Source organism: Lacerta agilis, chromosome 1 (genome assembly GCF_009819535.1).
Source record: "Lacerta agilis isolate rLacAgi1 chromosome 1, rLacAgi1.pri, whole genome shotgun sequence".
In the NCBI taxonomy this organism is placed as follows: Eukaryota; Metazoa; Chordata; class Lepidosauria; order Squamata; family Lacertidae; genus Lacerta; species Lacerta agilis.
In genome coordinates this window covers 96,078,548-96,096,495 of record NC_046312.1, presented here as the reverse complement: position 1 = coordinate 96,096,495, position 17,948 = coordinate 96,078,548, and the positions used below count along the sequence as shown (strand labels likewise).

Here is a 17,948-nt window from a genome sequence, read left to right as displayed (position 1 = left end):
TTTAATTAACTCTTTTTTTTTTTTACTAGTAGCTCTGCACTGAGCAAATCGGTTCCATGCTGTTAGTTATTAGGATTTTTCAAAAGGAATTTTTTCTCCTGCATCAGAAATAAGAAACAATTACCCAGCTATTCCTGAAAATGATTTTGTAATTACTGAAGATGTTCAAAAGCAAAAGGTAACATTCGGAAATTAAGGCAATTTTTACTTAATAAGCAATTACGGTGGCTAATTTGGCAGAATGTTTGAGAGCTAAGCAGAAACCTCGGCGAGCCACCAAAATAGCAATTTCACCTTATCTTGGAGTAGCAGCAAGCTCAGATCTTCTTAACATGCTATCAAAGTCGTGAGAGAGAATAAGGAAGGCAAAGGCTGAATAAGACACCTTGTGAAAATCCTTCCTTAGTGACTGGTTTTAACAAAGCAAAAGCATAGCAATAGGTGCAAATAGTTCGTCTCTAAAGCAACTCTTCTCTCCCTTTCCTGTTATGAACACAAGAAGCTGCCTTATTCTGAGTCAGCCCATCAAGCCCATTCTTGTGCATTCTCACTGACGGCAGCTCTCCAAAGCTTTCGATCCAGGTCTTTCCCAGCTCTGCTCTCTCTGAGGGTCTTTAACTAGGGAAGTTTGGCACTGGCTCTTCTGCATGCAAAACACACGCTATACCACGGAGCTGTGACTTCTCAAGACATTGCTCATAGCACCTGTGGCCACACATGCACCTACAGAGGTCTTCCATGGTGCAAACAGGATCCCATCCCGCAGAGCTGGCTCGCCCATGAGGTGGGGAGGAAACACCTGCCTCAGTCAGTGGAAGTGCAAGACAGAGGCAGTACTCTGCCAGCCCCACTGCTTCTGCCGCCTAAAGGAAGGCATTCCGGCATGTGCCACCATAGGCGCTTGTCTTCCCTGTCCCCGGGCGGAGAAGCCGAGCAACTACGTTTTGAGGTGCACCACGGCTCCTACCAAGTTTGGCAAAAGCCAGGGCATTTCTGTGTGACGCATTGCTGATTGAGTCCCACTCCCCAGATTGGAGAAGCCAAGCGGCAACATTTTGAGGAAGTGCCCCGGCTGCTGATAAGTTTAGCAAAAGCTGCGGAGCACTGCTGGCAAAAGTTGGGGGCGCAGCGGAAGGAAGGGCAAGTTTTGAATCTCTTCTTCAGAGAGATTCAGAACTTGGGAACTACTCTTCCCCTTCCCTCCCCAAATTAGCCTGAAAAAAAAGTTTTAAAAAATCTATATATTGCCTGCTTTTTCAGGGAAAATGTCCCTCCTTGTTGAAAGGGAAACTTCAGATGCAATAACTGAAAATTTTCTTGTTCCCTAAATCAGAGGCCATTTGCCATCAAAACAGGCCAAGGCTTAATATGAGTGCAGTGTAAGACTGATCATCTGTCTCTATTTCCAGTTTGTGCCAGAATCCATACAAATTGCAGAAGATAGTGAAGAGCATATTTTGACAATCCTAAGTACCATCCCTATTACCTGTCTGGGCCAGGATGACATCTGTAAAATTACTTTGCAGCTGACTACCGGGGATTCTGGTAAGAGTCTTATGTCAGTGAGCATTTGATCAAGCACTTTTGCTGACTTTCCCTGAAATCTCTGTAATGAATCTAAGAGCATAGCATAGGAAGGAGAACCGCCATCATTTACTGCTAGAGGGCTTCATAAGACAAACAAAGTGATTGGCTATAAAAACCAGAGAGATGAGGGGAAAGTACTGTACTTAAAGCTTGTGGTCAGTGCATTAAAGTATTTGGCTTAATGTTTTAGGCTAATTTGACTAATAACAGTATTGCTTATAGTCACGTACACAAAGGTGTATACACACGTGTGTGTGTGTGTGTGTGTGTGTGTGTGTGTTTACTGCAATAAACTCACTAGCTAGATCAATCACTTCCTCTCAATGCTAGTTTCTTATATGTAAGATTTGAACCTATTTGTATGGAATAAAATGATATAAGAATAAGAATAAATTGCACATTGGAACCAGGATTCTCAATATCTGGCCCTGTTATGTTGCTGTCCACTGGGGTAATTTCTTTGGAAGCCCCGTGATGGCTTAAAAATATCATTACTTTGAGAAGTTGTGCCACCATAGCAGATGTCGTATCTTGTGTACTCATAACTTACTAGTGCAGGCATAGGCAAACTCCGACCCTCCAGATGTTTGGGACTACAATTCCCATCATCCCTGACCACTGGTCCTGTTAGCTAGGGATTATGGGAACTGTATTTCCAAACATCTGGAGGGCCAGAGTTTGCCTATGCCTGAACTAGTGCAATAAATATTAGGATCAGGTTGCAATGTTACTTAGATGGTTAAAAAACGATGGGTGGTTCTTTTTTATTGGGAACTACTTCTCCTTATCATTGAAAGCTCTTAGGCTGCAATTCTAAACACACTAACAATTGAACACAGTGGGTCTTGCATCAACATCCAAAGGAGTGCACTGTTGTAAATCTGTTCTACATTTTACTACTGATGCTTCAGAAGAAACATCTGATGCAGGATGAAATTATAAATGAAGCAACACGCAGTGCACACAACCCAGAAATGCCTCCAATAAATAGGGAGCTACACACACACCACACCCCTAATTGAGGCAGCCTACTTGTGCAACAGACTCCTGCTTGTGCAAAGTTCCCCTTCTTTTCCTCCCCCGGCACCCCCCATGCACCTCTAAAATGAGTCTTTGTGGGGGATATGCAGAGGGGAGGGGAGAAAGGGGAAGCCCCACTGTCTTTGCTAGTGCAGCACTGGATCTTGCACGTAGCATTTCAACCCACTGAGAGGGTTAAAGTACAGTGTTCAGCAGCGTTTCTGGGTATATGGGGCAAAAGGGCCTCAACCCACACAATATTTTGAGGAAGGGGGTGCATCCCCCCAATACTGAGGGGGCTGCCATCCCCCTCCACCCCGGGTGAGTGCCGGTGCAGCAATCAAGAGGCTGGGAGGGCAATTTTTGCCTTCCATGCAGCCCTCTGCGATCACCAGACCATCCCGGTAGACACCCACACGTCCAAGCAGGTGTGGCCTGACGGGGGGGGGGGGGGGCGAGACGTCACACACGTGACATCACACACACACGACAGTCCCACCAGCTCGGTGTGCCTGGTGGCCAGAATTCTTTGAGGAAAAGAATGTGGTTCAAATGTATAGATGTGCACATAATAGATGACTGAGCTGTGATGATTCTCCATCCTAAGGCTTGCAGTGTAATGGTATATTTTATCCTGTGAACCTCCCTGAGACCTGCAGGTATAGGGCGGTATACAAAACAAACAAACAAACAAATTAATAAAATGCCTACCTGAGAGTAAGCTCCATCAAATTTAATAGGACTTAGTTCTTAGTATACACATACATGTAGGATTGTGATTATTTCAGTGGTGTTGAAGAAGATTGTTTCAGTGATATAAAATATGACACATTTTATATTTGTATGCATTTACAGCGAAGCATTTCATGAGTATTGATATATTTGTGTGATTTAACTGATCCTGATCCTTGATCTAAAGGCCATTTCACATTTTACCTTATCTAACACAGAGATTGTCAGTATTGTGTTTAATGTATGGAGAGTGACACAAATGTCATTTTTTTTTTCATGAGGTACTGCTGCTGGGAAGCTGATATAAGAGTCCTTATGCAGAAAGGCATTTTCTCAATCCATCACAAGGCTCCCACATCCCAAGTGAAGATGACGTGCCAGAAAGCAATATGTGAAGAAATCTATAGAATAGGTTTTAAAATACTTTTTAAAAAAACAGCGCATGTTTGAGGCTGCTGGATGTAAAATATATAACACGGATTGAAATCAATTAAATGACATATTTCACATCTAGCAAAGCTAAAATAGCAGCACTGAAAAGCATAGTGAATATTGGTCATTCACAAATGCAGAAAGAGATCTCGAAATTCAAGCAATCTCATGATGAATTCTGTAAAACAGGAGATTTTTGTTTTGATTTATTTTCTGCTGTGATGCATATTCTGGCAAACTCCAACCACAGGCAAACTTAGCAAGCTCTTTAAGTTTTTAGAAAGAAAATAAAGACTATTTTATTCCCCAAGGAATTTAGCTGTTTGTGAGGGTTGTAGGCTTCTGATATCACTGTCACTATTTTGATATGGTCTTCTGCTGTTATTAACATTGCAATCATATACATGCCTACTCAAGATGGGGCTTACTCCCAGGTAAGCAAGTACAAGATTGGAGCCAAAGTATTGCTGTTTTCATGTATTGAACGTGTGTATTCAATTCTTCTCTCTCTCTTCTCCTCTCTCTCTCTGTAGCTATACAGTGGTACCTCAGGTTACATACACTTCAGGTTACAGACTCCGCTAACCCAGAAATAATGCTTCAGGTTAAGAATTTTGCTTCAGGATAAGAACAGGAATCGTGCCCTGGCGGCGCAGCGGCAGCGGGAGGTCCCATTAGCTAAAGTGATGCTTTAGGTTAAGAACAGTTTCAGGTTAAGAACGGACCTCCAGAACAAATTAAGTTCTTAACCCGAGGTACCACTGTATAGCCTTTTTGTGGTAGTACTTACCAGTATGGAGTACTGAAACCCTTTTCTTTTCTTTTCTTGGAAAGAGAGAGGGAGGTGGTATATGAGATTTAAAATATATATAGAGAAGTGTGTATTTTTCTTGCTGTCATTTTTTGCATGTAATGGTTCTGTTTGAGTTCATGTCTGGCTGTTGTAATAGTGACAATTATTCTGATCACAGATGGAAAACCATCCATCTTCCTTTGATTAAAAAGAAAATCTAGCTATTAACATCTCAGCAGAGTTATGAATGCCCATATATTTGCATTTTAGATGATCTGGGAAGGAGGTCCCCAGACATCGCTCTCTCAGCATGCCAGGTGGCTCTGGAACACATGCCCTGCAAGGAAGGTAGCTGTGCAAGAGCTTCAGTAACTGTAAGGGCTGTGAATGACTTTGCCGAGGATGGAAACCTCACCAGCTATATCAGAGTGGAGCCTGTCCAAACGAGTGAGCCGCTTTGGCGGGATTATGTACCAATGGATGTCAAAGTGGGTTGAAACAAACAATGGGTTTGATAAGAGCATTCTAACAAGACATTCCTGTCCTGTTTATTTTTGCATTTGTAATTCACTTTTCTGTCCCAGAGAAAATCCCTCCCTATCCATTTTATCTATCACACTTTATTGTGTACCTTTGTATCATGTTCTCCCCTCCAACCACCCCAAGTAATTTCACATTTGATAATCTGAATATGGCCAGAGAACTGCAGCTAATCATGTCTCTCTAGTGAGTGTAACTTTTTATATTTTTATTTTCAAATACAGTACATGTTTGTCCCATTGTGTCCCATTTGGACCTATAAAGTTAAAAACACACTACACCTAAAAATGTGTGTGAAGCAATTTTAAGTCTGCTTGAATGCAGACAAAGGCAATGATCCTAAACACGTGTATTTGAAAGTACGTCTCATTGCCTGATAGGATTTACATATGACTAAATGCTTATGAACAGCAAGAAAGCTAAAATTGCACAATCATAACTGAAAGGAATCAATGGAATTACTGGGGTAAATCCTAGTAAGTGTTTAACCCCATGTGGTATCACTTTGTAGACATTGACACTGAATCTCAAATTAATTCTAATAAAAATATTTGTTTCATCTGCTAATAAGGTTCTGATATATAGTTGATTTGATTATATTAAAAGCTTACAACAATGAAGCCAAGATCAGGGTCTAGTTAAAAATCTTCACTAAGTGATTTAATTCAAACTTGTTGCTGTTGTTGTTGTTTAGTGGTGTCCGACTCTTTGTGACCCCATGGACCAGAGCACGCCAGGCACTCCTGTCTTCCTCTGCCTCCCGCAGTTTGGTCAGACTCATGTTGGTAGCTTCGAGAACACTGTCCAACCATCTCATCCTCTGTTGTCCCCTTCTCATTGTGCCCTCCATCTTTCCCATCATCAGGGTCTTTTCCAGGGAGTCTTCTCTTCTCATGAGGTGGCCAAAGTATTGGAGCCTCAGCTTCAGGATCTGTCCTTCCAGTGAGCACTCAGGCCTGATTTCCTTAAGAATGGATAGGTTTGATCTTCTTGCAGTCCATGGGACTCTCAAGAGTCTCCTCCAGCCCCATAATTCAAAAGCATCAATTCTTCGGCGATCAGCCCTCTTTATTGTCCAGCTCTCACTTCCATACATTACTACTGGGAAAACCATAGCTTTAACTACATACTATAAAATGTTAAGGTCAAATGAACCAAGAATTGCTTGCTTCTAAATATGATAATGAAGTACTGTTGCAATGAATATACCTTATGTTATGCTTCTGGTTTTGAAACTGGTTTTATTTAAACCAGTGCCTTAATTTCAGTCAGATATCTGCTTCTTGCGTTATGGGGAAAGTTTCACATTGCCACGCTAACAAAGCAACTTATTATATAAGGAGGTTTTGCTTGACAAATTTGATCTTTATGAATTCTGATATGAACAGACCAGATCTTGGATTGGTGTGCAGATCTGATCAGAACTTAGTATTTATCTGTTTTCTCATTCTTGAAGGTTCAGACACAATTATTGGCTCAAAAAATGTAAAAAACTTGTTTTTAAAATGTGTATTTTCCGAGAATTTTGTTTGGAAGAACCTACTTTTAAAATATCATAGAATCATAGAAGTGTAGAGTCAGAATGCATCCCAAGCGTCATCTAGTCCAACCGCCTGCAATGCAGGAATCACAACTAAAGAATCCCCAACAGATGACTATCCAACCTGTTTAACAACCTCCAGATAAGCGCACCACCTTCTGAGGTAGTCCATTTCACTGTCGAGCAGCTCTTGCCATCAGAAACTTCTTCCTAATGTCTATATGGAATTTGAATCCATTGGTTCTGGTCCCACCCTCTGGAGTAGCAGACTTGGGTACTATGGCAACCTGTGCAAAGCCAAAATTTGGCAACTCCCCTCCAGCCCATGCTCTGCCTTCCCAAAAGCAGGTAAGGAGGTGCCTATCTTTAGGAAGGAAGCACAATGGATTTGAGAAGATCCTGCAGCCCTTCCACCTCCTTCCTAAAGCTGAGAAAGCGCTAACTAGGCTTTGAGAAGGGGACAGGAGGATTCTAGGACTCTGTCAGAGCCTCACTCCTTCCTAAAGCCCAGTTCCTTGCTGGCCAGGTTTTGAGACAGTGGCCCCTCGGCTCAGTGCCCAGTGCTTGGGCATTGCTCAAACGGCACTAAATCCGCTCCTGAAACAAGCTTGCTCCAACAATGATGTGACTCCCTTTCAGATATTTGTAGATGGCCATCATATCACCTTTCAGTCTTCTCTTCTCCAGGCTAAATATACCCAACTCCCTCAACCATTTCTCATAAGGCTTGGTTTCCAGACTCTTTACCATCTTGGTCATCCTCCTCTGCACATGTCCCAGCTTGTCAATGTCTTTCTTAAGCTCTGGTGTCCAAAACTGGACACAGTACTCCAGGTTGGGTCTGACCAAGGCTGGATAAGGTAGCACTATTCCTTCCCTTCTGGACATTATACATCTGCTGATGCAACTTAGAATGACATTAGCTTCCCACCCCTTTGGTGAATCACATTGTTGACTCATGCTGAGTTTATGGTCTACTAAGACCCCTAGATCCTTTTCACGTGTACAGTTGCCAATGTCACCCATCCTATATTTGTGCATCTGATTATTCTTGCATAAGTGTAGAACCTTATGTCTGTCCCTGTTGAAATTCATTTTGCTATTTTTGGCTCTGCAATCTGTTAAGAGCATCTTCAATACGGTTTCTGTTTTCTGAGGTATCAGTTACACCTTCCAGTTTTATATCATCTGAAAAACTGTCTTTCACCAGGGTTGTAGCTCACAGTAGTCACACTCAGAACAGACCTACTGAAATGAATGAGCATGAATATGTTAAATCCATTAATTTCTGAGTATTTAATTAGATGCAACCATCATACTTACATGTGAATTTTCTTGTGGCTTTTAAGAACTCTCAGATTAATGCAGAAACAGGATGCTAATGACTTATTAGTAAGCACATGCAAAAATTACATGGATCAGAAATAGATTGATTAATTGATCCCTACTTTGCTTTTCAGAATTCTAGATTTCGCACACTTCCAGTTAAAAACTTTTTTATTGTAAACTTTTTTTGGGATGGGCAGGGAGAGACTTGCTTTTTTGCTGATGTTTACCTAGAAGAAATAAATTATATAGCATTTATATACTTGCTGGGTGCATATAAAATAAGTAATGATTATAAGTAAAACACAGGAAATACTGATCCTGAAACACACTTTAAAAGTCACATTTTGTTTCATTCACCCATAAAAGTCAAATGCAGCCCATAATGTTTTATGAGTAAAAAAATAAAATAAAAAATGGAGCTCTGCCTCAGAGACTGTATGCATTACACATCTCATTTTAACTAGGTCACAGTTCAAGACCTCCCCACAGAGAACTGCTACTCTTTGACTGATCCACACATCATCACATTTGATGGATGGTGAGTATTCTTTCATGAAGCTATTTGGCTTCACAATAATGATATGCTTTAGTATTCTGTTCAACTATCTAGGATGCTGTTTTATGAGTTTACAGTAAATGCTGTAGTGCAGAATCCAAGGGACGTTAAACACACACATGAAAAAAAGGCCTTCCAAGTATCTAGTATTTGCTGTCACACCCAGAAAGACTCGTGAGACCAGAAAATAGGATGATAGTTATAGTTATTAAAATATAACAACAAACCAATTAACCAGATTAACTAAATTCCAATAGTTTCTGCAAATGAGGATTTAATTAAGGATGTGTGTACGCTACACCTTTAAATCACATTTGAAGCATATTTTCCTCCTCAAATAGCTATAGGTGGTGCAATTTCTTAAGAGCTGCTGGGAATTCCGACTCTGTGCGGGGTTAAGTACAGTGCTCAGAATTCTTTGGTGGAAAGATTGTTATTCAGATGTACTTTAAAGGTATAGTGTGTACACAGCCTAACAATGGAAGTAAACATCTGTCCAGACCCCTGGACATATAAATGCATGCATTGTACGTAGCGATGCTGCACATAGGTGCTACGTAGCGATGCCCCACCCCTGGGTGCACGTCATGTTTGCCACTCCAGGTGCCCGAGCAGCTTCCTATACCCTCTGCCCATGACACCTCCTCTTGAGTCATCTTTTAAGAAGGGAAGAGGGTGGCAAATGCGCCTCCATTGAAGTGTGGGAATGACATTATAGAAGCAGGACATTTTTCTTGAATATATTCAAAGCAAAGGGATAACATTTTATGAGAATTAAGCCTAATGTTAGTATGAACGATGGCTAGAATTTTATTCAACACGTTTTGCTTGGTTCAAAGCAAGTTTTGACAGATGATCACATTGACCCTTTTGTCTCATCCCATCCCACAAGATGGCTGTTTACAGGATTACGCCATAACAATGAAATCTAGGAAACTGTGATCCTTCGCATGTTTGCTCCAAAACGTTCCATTAATTTCAATGAAATTTCCAAGTAATTGTTATTAGTTTAGACTGCCACAGGAATAAGGGCCTTCTGTGTCAGTTGCTTTTGAAAAGCATCGTGTTCAGCTATATGGGGGGGGGGGACAATCTTCTGTGAGCATTTTGCATGGAATCAACACTCATGTAACCACCTCAGCTTATGTCATCCATAGTTCATAGTTTAATGCTGGGTGTGTTGCAGCCACCATGTTGGCATGCGTTCCAGAGCAAGAACATCATCAGCTTCTCAGTGAACCCTAGTAGACTTGAGCTCATGCAACAGTGAAGAGTAAAACTGACAAATTGTTCCAGACGTGGCCATTTGCCAGCTGAGAATCCAGTTAAGAGTAAAACTTATGTTTACAGCCAAGATGTTCTAAAGGGGGGGGGATATGACTTCATTTTAATGTGATTCTGGCAGAGCCCTAATTTTTCATTTGAAATGTTCACCTAGTCATAGTCAACCTTGTCGAAGTGGGTGATTAGTCACAGAAGATATTATTTGAGTGCTGGTTTTGCTTTGAAGAACATCATGCTGTAAAGCATCCAGTTACAACTAAAACATATTTATTAAGGCCCGGAGGCAGAGATATTTTCCTATTTACTTTTATCAAATGTTTATCCTCCTTATCCATACCTGTTGCCATGGCAGCAGCTCTCAGGCAGCTATGAGCCCCTCACATGAATTCTTATGCACTCCCAGCTAATAACGCTGGTGGTATTAGCTTGCTTATGTTGATGAAAAAGTGTTTCTTCACCAAGAGTTTATTTTCTTTTCCCTCTGAGGCCAGCCACCAAACTGGTCTAATTAGGGAGCCTTGTTGGTTAGAGTAAAAATGAGCAGCTAACAAACTGTGAGTAAATCCTTCCTTTATGTTGTTCTTTTGATTGCTTAGGCGTTATGACAGCTACATGACTGGAACTTTTGTGCTGTACAGAAGCCTGAACCGAGTGTTTGAGGTGCATGTGCGCCAGTGGCATTGCAGCAACCGCCATCTTGCCTTTGCTTGTAACTGTGGTGTTGCCGCATGGGAAGATAATGATATTGTCATCTTTGATATGTGCAATGGGCAGTTTCTGGAAACCAAACCTCAACTGGCAATTAAAAGCATCAAAGCCTCGTCACAACCAAATGTCAGAATCATGGAGTCCTATGGAGGGAGAAAAATTACTGTACGTATCTCAAATTTATTGGGGTTTTGGTGTTGATAATTACCAAGAGAGACTACTTTTGTAACAAAACAGTGTGAAAGATCGAGTATCCCTTGCTAAGTTGAATGGCCAATCACTGGTGTGTATTAGGCTGTACTAGCTGGGGTAAATTCCACTCAGTGTAAAGCTAAGTAGTGTCTTCCAATGGAAAGAATACTTCCCATAAAACACCATAGCAGGAGTTCAAGCCCTGACTTAGCCACAAGCTCAATGGTGACACTGAGCAAGTCACATTCTGTCTCATTACAAGAGACTTGCCTCTTTTTTTTAACAGAGCAGTCACTATGGTCTTTGATAAGGCAAAGGATTTCTCTGACTTGGCTGATTTACTGATTACAGTAGGGTTTGTGTCCAGCCAAGCTAATGGAAAGAGTGACTAGATCCAAGTGAAGGGATTGGTGCCTGAGCAAATATAGGTGAGCACAAGTAAGCTTTAAATACATGTCAGACTAGGAAGAATCATCGATCCATGGCATTGCTGATATGGAAGCCAACATCCTGGTATTCCCCCCCCCCCACATGTAAACATTGTTGATACCACATTCATTCATTCATTAAAAGACTATACAGCACTAATTCAAAAGAACAGATGCAGGTGGCACTATGGGTTAAACCACAGATCCTAGGGCTTGCCGATCAGAAGGTCGGCGGGTTGAATCCCTGCAACGGGGTAAGCTCCCGTTGCTCGGTCCCAGCTCCTGCCCACCTAGCAGTTCGAAAGCACATCAAAAGTGCAAGTAGATAAATAGGTACCCCTCCAGCAGGAAGGTAAATGGCGTTTCTGTGTGCTGCTCTGGTTTGCCAGAAGCGGCTTTTTCATGCTGGCCACATGACCCAGAAGCTGTAAGCTGGCTCCCTTGGCCAGTAACGCTAGATGTGCGCCGCAACCCCTAAGTCGGATACGACTGCTGGACCTAATGGTCAGGGGTCCCTTTACCTTTACCTAATTCTCTCTCTCTCTCTCTCTCTCTCTCTATATATATATATATATAGTGGTGATGTACAACCAAAATCAAGTAAAACCTTTAAAATATTATAGAATCATAAAATACAGAACCAAATGACCAACAGTAAATAGGATTAATTATCTAAGAACACTTAACAAAACAAGAAACCCTCATTGGGGACTGCTACCTAGTTCATAAATAACACAGGTCACATAACACTGATCCTGAACTGTTTCTGGGTGAATTCAAGGTGCTAGTGTTGAACTACAAAGCCCTAAAGAGGTTGGGGTATAGGTATCTAGTGGAACACTTCTCTCTATATCAGCTTACCTATGCTGATTTGGGAGGGGAGCTTGTCTCAACATCCCAACAACAGGAGAAATATCCTGGGCAGTGATTAGTGATACAAGAGAGATAATTTTTAAGCCTAGGTTTCAGATGGGTTCCTTGCCAGTGCACGTACAGAAATTTCAGAAGTGGAGGGTGCCACAAAACAACACTAGGCATTGCCTCACAGCCTAAATGGTGTCGTTGACATACTAATGCACTGAATAAACTTCGGCTCCTAAGATGAAGAGGGCACTACCTTGAATCCTGGAAGAAAGGCAGGCTATAAAATGAAACACAAACCTAGAGAAACATGTGATAATATGGCTGTGTACACACCAGACATTCAAAGCATATTATTTCCCTGGGAAAAATTATGGATATGGCAGTTTGCCATGGGTGCTGTGAATTGTCGCTTTGCAGTTCCTGGGATTCTTTGGGGTAATAATGTGCTTTAAATGTGTGGTGTGCGTGCATCTTACAACTGTGAGGAATTTCCATCAGGCTTAAGTCCTCACATGATCAAAACTAACTCAATGTTTTCAGAATAAAAAGCTGGCCCATTTCCCACCTTGATTTGAATATGATTTTCCCCACTTTCAAAGGAACAACCTAAGCCATTTCTATAATGAGACAACTGTTCTATTCAGTTTAAAATACAATCATTTCCTATGTGAATTGGTCTTACAAGGAAAATGAAATGCTTTCTATTCTAAAAGTATTGGCACCATGAAACCATTTCCCAATGGCAGTCACAGAGGTGATCTTGTCATGTTAGCAGTTTCCACTAGTCAACTATTACTGGTTTGAAAATGATATAATCACTAATTTGAAATGATAATTACCTGAAGGGATTTACAGTGGTACCTTGGTTTAAGAACAGCCCTGTTTAAGAACTACAGTGGTACCCCGGGTTGCGTACGTAATTGGTTCCGGGTTACAGTTTGTAACCCGAAAAGTACGCAACCCGAACAAGCATGCGAAAAACCTGGAAGTAGCGGTTTGCGCATACACAAATGCGTCTGCGCATGCGTGAACTGCGCAGAACGCTTCTGTGCATCCACGCATTGCGTGCGCTCTGGGTTGCGCTTCCGGGTTACCAGAGTTCATAACCCGAAAAGTATGTAACCTGGAGCATACGTAACCTGAGGTACGACTGTATTCGGTTTACAAACTCTGCGAAACCAGAAGTAGTATCCCGGTTTGCGAACTTTAACTTGGTCTAAGAATGGAATCTGAATGGTGGAAGGGCACTGGCGGTGGGAGGCCTCATTAGGGAAAGCGTGCCTCGGTTTAAGAACAGTTTCGGTTTAAGAACGGACTTCTGGAACGGATTAGTTTCATAAACCGAGGTACCACTGTACTTCTCCCTCTATCAGCATCAGGAAAAACAGATCCTAATTGTAAATACAATTTTGAACAATCACATTCAGTATGAATAAGAGAGCAAGCATATGAAGGTCTACTCAGATGTAAGTACCCTGAGTTCAGTGGAGCTTACTTCCACGTAAGTGTGCACAGGATTGTAACCTGAAAGTGACACGCAGGTTGTAATCAAATACACACTTACCTGGGAGTAAGACTTCTTGAACTTAATGGATCTTTCTTCTGAGAAATATAGGATTGCACTGTGGATTACTGATGCCAATAGCAGGTCTCAACTTATTTTTTCTTGTGCATATGACATGTTATTGTGTGTGCATGTCTCTGCTTTGATGCTTAATTGGGGGGGGGGGCAGAGGCAGCCTGCCCTCAGATTTTTGTATGGATCCTCTTAGCTGCTGCTTAAAGGTTACATTGGGAAAGATTTGGCCAAAAATGTGCTATGGGGACTCAGTTTGCATGGCTTGTAGCTTTCATTAAGGCTTCTCTACTGTTCTCCCAAAATTCAAGCACTGGCATGCATACATGCACACACACACACACTTGCTGATGGAGTTCATATTCACCAAATTTGCTCCTTCTCCAGATCTCATTCCCTTCAGGAGCATTTGTTCGAGCTGATGTGAGCGACTGGGGAATGAGTTTGACAGTAAGGGCACCAAGCATTGATTTTAATAGCACCAGAGGTTTATGTGGCATCTTTGACAGAAACACTCAGAATGACTTCCATGGGCCTGATGGGAGCCCTTTACTTTCTCGTCAGAATAACACCTCTGAGGAGGACTTCATAAAAGCTTGGAGGTAAGGAAAGGAGATTTTCAATGGTAAGGGATGCGCCGAAAAATGAATCGCCATTATAAGAGCGTTCTATAGGCCTACAAGCTGTTCAAAAAGTGTTCGTTTAATGATCTGGCACAGAGCTGCAGTGACAAAAGAAAATGCACTGGCCTTCAAGACCCCTCAAATAATACACATTTTCAGCTACTGTTAGAGAGAAGTTTCATATTCACAAATGACGTCACATTGCCAACTGCCCTGAGAGCCTTCTGAGCTGTTACAAAGGACATGTTCCCAGCCATCCAGGAAAATGTAAAATAGGGACAGAAGGCAGAAATCGAAGGCTTTGATATTTCCTCTGTTCTTTAATTTCTGGACGCTGATGACAAGTACATGGCTGCGGAATTCAAAGATAGATTTTGACAAGATGTGGCAAAATGCATAGCAGGAAATGTTAATATTTAAGAAGCCTATTCTGTTAAATAAATAGGACGTATAAAAACCATCTGATATGGCTGTTCAATTGCCAGCTAGAGGACTGAGTGTAGGCACCTTCCATTTCAGAGAACTTTCAAAAGTGGAATCCAAGCACCTCCATTCTTCTTCTAAAGCAGGTGTGAGGCATCTTTGACCCTCGTGACATCACTGAATTCCAAGCAGCCCCAGCATGTATGGCCTGGGAGTTGTAGTTCAGCAACAACTAGAGGGCCAGAGGTGTCCCACACATCTTCTGAAGTATATTTAGCTGTGACTTAAGCACTTGAGAAGTACTAAAGTTCTACAGTCCAATATAATGCAGGAAGAATGTGACTATTAAGGTGAACACATGCAGCAACTTGCAGAAGCAATTCTGGCTTCTGCAGTCAGGAGTTTTAATGGAGCAGAATTGTATCTTTCTACTCTCCTCCGAAATGCTGCAGAATTCAGCACCCCTACAGAATCATTTCTATGGTGGAATAGTGGACCTGTGCCCCTTACTGCCAATATGTACCTTTCACAATGTGTGACCTACAGGTTTCACAATTATATGACAAGGCTCATAACATAAATCATTACCTGCCCTCCTTTTTCTGAGTCCAGCAAGTAATGACTTGCTCTCATCACGTTTTCAGACCTCTGTGCAAAGCCTTCACATCACACATTGTGGGAGGTGCGTGGTGGACAGGAGCAGCACACACTCAGTCATTTATGCTTCGAGCCAAAGTCTTCATGAACCAACCTGTACCCTGTCCTTCAATATCAACACTCCCCCATTAGGACTGATTTATACAACATGGATTTGAAGCACATGGCAGGCCATTCTAGGTTCAACTTTCCTTAGGGTACTTTCTACAACCTGAACCTATTATGGAGGGGGTCACAGCATCAACACCCCAAAAAGGGTGTTAATTTCTCCTTGGATAAAAATAGAAATCAAACATTGCTCTCAAATGTTGCTCTAGTTCTCTCTCCAGCTTGCTGCTTTCCTTCCGGATCACATTACTGTTTCAAAATTGTCTACTCTAAACTCTGGCTTTATCTATCTATTCCCCCCTCCCTTTTTTTGAAATGGGAAACGGCGCTGGAATAAGGGAATTTCCTGCAAAAAAGGGAAAGCTGACAGCTATGACATGTGCTACATGCACAATTCCACAGCCCAATCCAGCAATGGAGGTTGTAGGCACATGGCGCTTTTTAAAAAGTAACTATTCCACTGACCATTTGTTTAGTATGCAGTCTTGGGATTGAATCCAGTCATACAATGCCCTCCCCCCCTTTTGCTTCATCTGCAAGTGGAGTGGAGACCACTTTCCTTCTCTGATTGATGTTATTTCACCTTCTTTAAAAAGTGCTTTGCGTGTGGACTCAAAGCTGCCTTAAACTCCAATTATTTCCTTGTAGCTTTTTAATCCAAAGGATAACTGCTGCTGACCTTTGCCAAGTAATCATTTATGATGTAACCACTATGTAAAGCAGTAATCTCATCTATAATGTCCTATTAAGTGCTAAGGAGAATTGTAAAACTCTCCTGGTTTCTGACCAGGTATGCACTATGTACACACTTCAGCCTATGAAGTGCTGTGCTTTGGAGTTTTCCAAAAGCACTTTGTATACATCTCTTTGCAAGTGTCCATACCTGCACATTAAGCAGACAGCATGAGCAGTTTTTAAAGCACAATGGTTTGTTGTTGTTGTTGTTGTTGTTGTTGTTGTTGTTGGCTCCTTCCTCTTTCAGCACCCCAACCCTTTTTAAAAAATATTTTTGTCCTGTAAGTTTATTGATATACTAGAGATAGCACAGAAGGCAGTTAATGTGCTTTATGGCTGTGTGTATACCTATCCACTGATAGATGGATGGACGCTACATTTCTCCTCAGCTTTTGGCAGGATGCTAAGTACACATTTGATCCCTGGTTATCACTCTAGGGAAGCTTATGCCACACACATGTACAGATGTTTGTGCGAATGACTGTTCCTGTGGTGAATTAAAACATCAGCTCAATATGTGGACTGAAGTCCTAAAAATGTGGACTATTGATTGGGTGTACTGATGCACATGTGTGAAGTATATGATCATGTGCAATGTTTAATTGTATTCACCCTTTCAGGAGGGAAATGTGTGGGAAAAGAAGGGTTCATTTTCTTCAACTAGAGATCATTGGTTATACTGCAGAATATTTGGGCTCTGTGTTTTTCATATTATAGCTGTCATGGGGGAGGCAATTTAAAATATTTTCAGATTAAAATGCAACTCCTCCTTGCTCTCTAGCCAAGATAAGCTATGACTAAAAACCAGGGTTGGGGGGGGGGGGGAGAGATGTACAATGTGAAGAGGAGGAAGAATTCTTCGGTAGCACAGAGGCTGGGTTAGCAGGCATTCTGCATCAATGAGATGTTTTGTCAGTTCAAACATTTCTATGGAGAGAGACTACTTAAAATGCAAGCCATTTGAGAAATGTACGTGCAGCTGGAGTTTTCTTTGAAGTTTTAACACAGCCATTTCCGCATTGCTGAAGAAACAAGCAGCTACAGTGGAAAGTTCAATGAAATGAAGTTTCATTGGCTCCTCCGTGCTACCTGGATGCTGGGTTGCATTTGGCATGGCATGTTACAGGCTGCACAAACCTGCTACAGATTATTATTATTAAATTTAAACATGTTGAATTTTGTATTCATATTGTTTGTATTTCAGTGTATTTTCTGTATTTTACAAGATAAATATGGAAGATACTATGGGCTGAGACCCTCTTTACTCCACTCACCAACCCCCTATTTTCTCCAAGTTAACCCCATAGAGTTTCCCTTTCCCATCCCATGCATCTCAACTCCATTTCTGAAGCCACTTCTCTCTCTTTTTCTGCTGCCCTGCTTTGCACACATTTTCACCTTCACCCCATGCCCATGCCTTCTCCTTCTCCTTTTGCACAGAACTCTTGCACACAGACCGCCCCCCTGGTAACCACTTGCATCTTCCTCCTTCCACACATTGCAACTGCTAAACACCCTTTTCATCTGCCACCCGATTGTGAGGCCACCATCCCCTCTCTTCTTACTCTGCTCAAAACTTCTCCTTTAGTTCTTCAGCTGCCACATGTGTGAGAGAGAAAGGATGTGGAGCCCTCAAATATTCCAGAGTGCTTTACTTAAATCTCTGCCATGGTTTGAAACTGCCATTTTCCTCTTAGTTCCCTCCAGCTCTCCTTTACTCAATAGTCTGCTGTTTTAAGCTACCACTTCTCCCCTCTCAGTGTCCCTTGTTGTTTTTTTCTCCCATGCAACAGACATGGGTGCTGTGCAGCCTGCCTTCAC

The 17,948-nt window shown here is 41.8% G+C and overlaps 1 protein-coding gene across 1 annotated transcript in view; it reads left to right on the top strand.

The window, feature by feature from the left end:
- Window positions 1-17,948, top strand: part of LOC117046728 (von Willebrand factor D and EGF domain-containing protein-like) — a 165,346-nt gene that overhangs the window by 13,367 nt on the left and 134,031 nt on the right. The window contains 5 exon segments of the mRNA XM_033149089.1: window positions 1,410-1,545; window positions 4,835-5,052; window positions 8,438-8,511; window positions 10,410-10,686; window positions 13,969-14,183. Coding sequence (XP_033004980.1) covers window positions 1,410-1,545; window positions 4,835-5,052; window positions 8,438-8,511; window positions 10,410-10,686; window positions 13,969-14,183 — 920 coding nt within the window.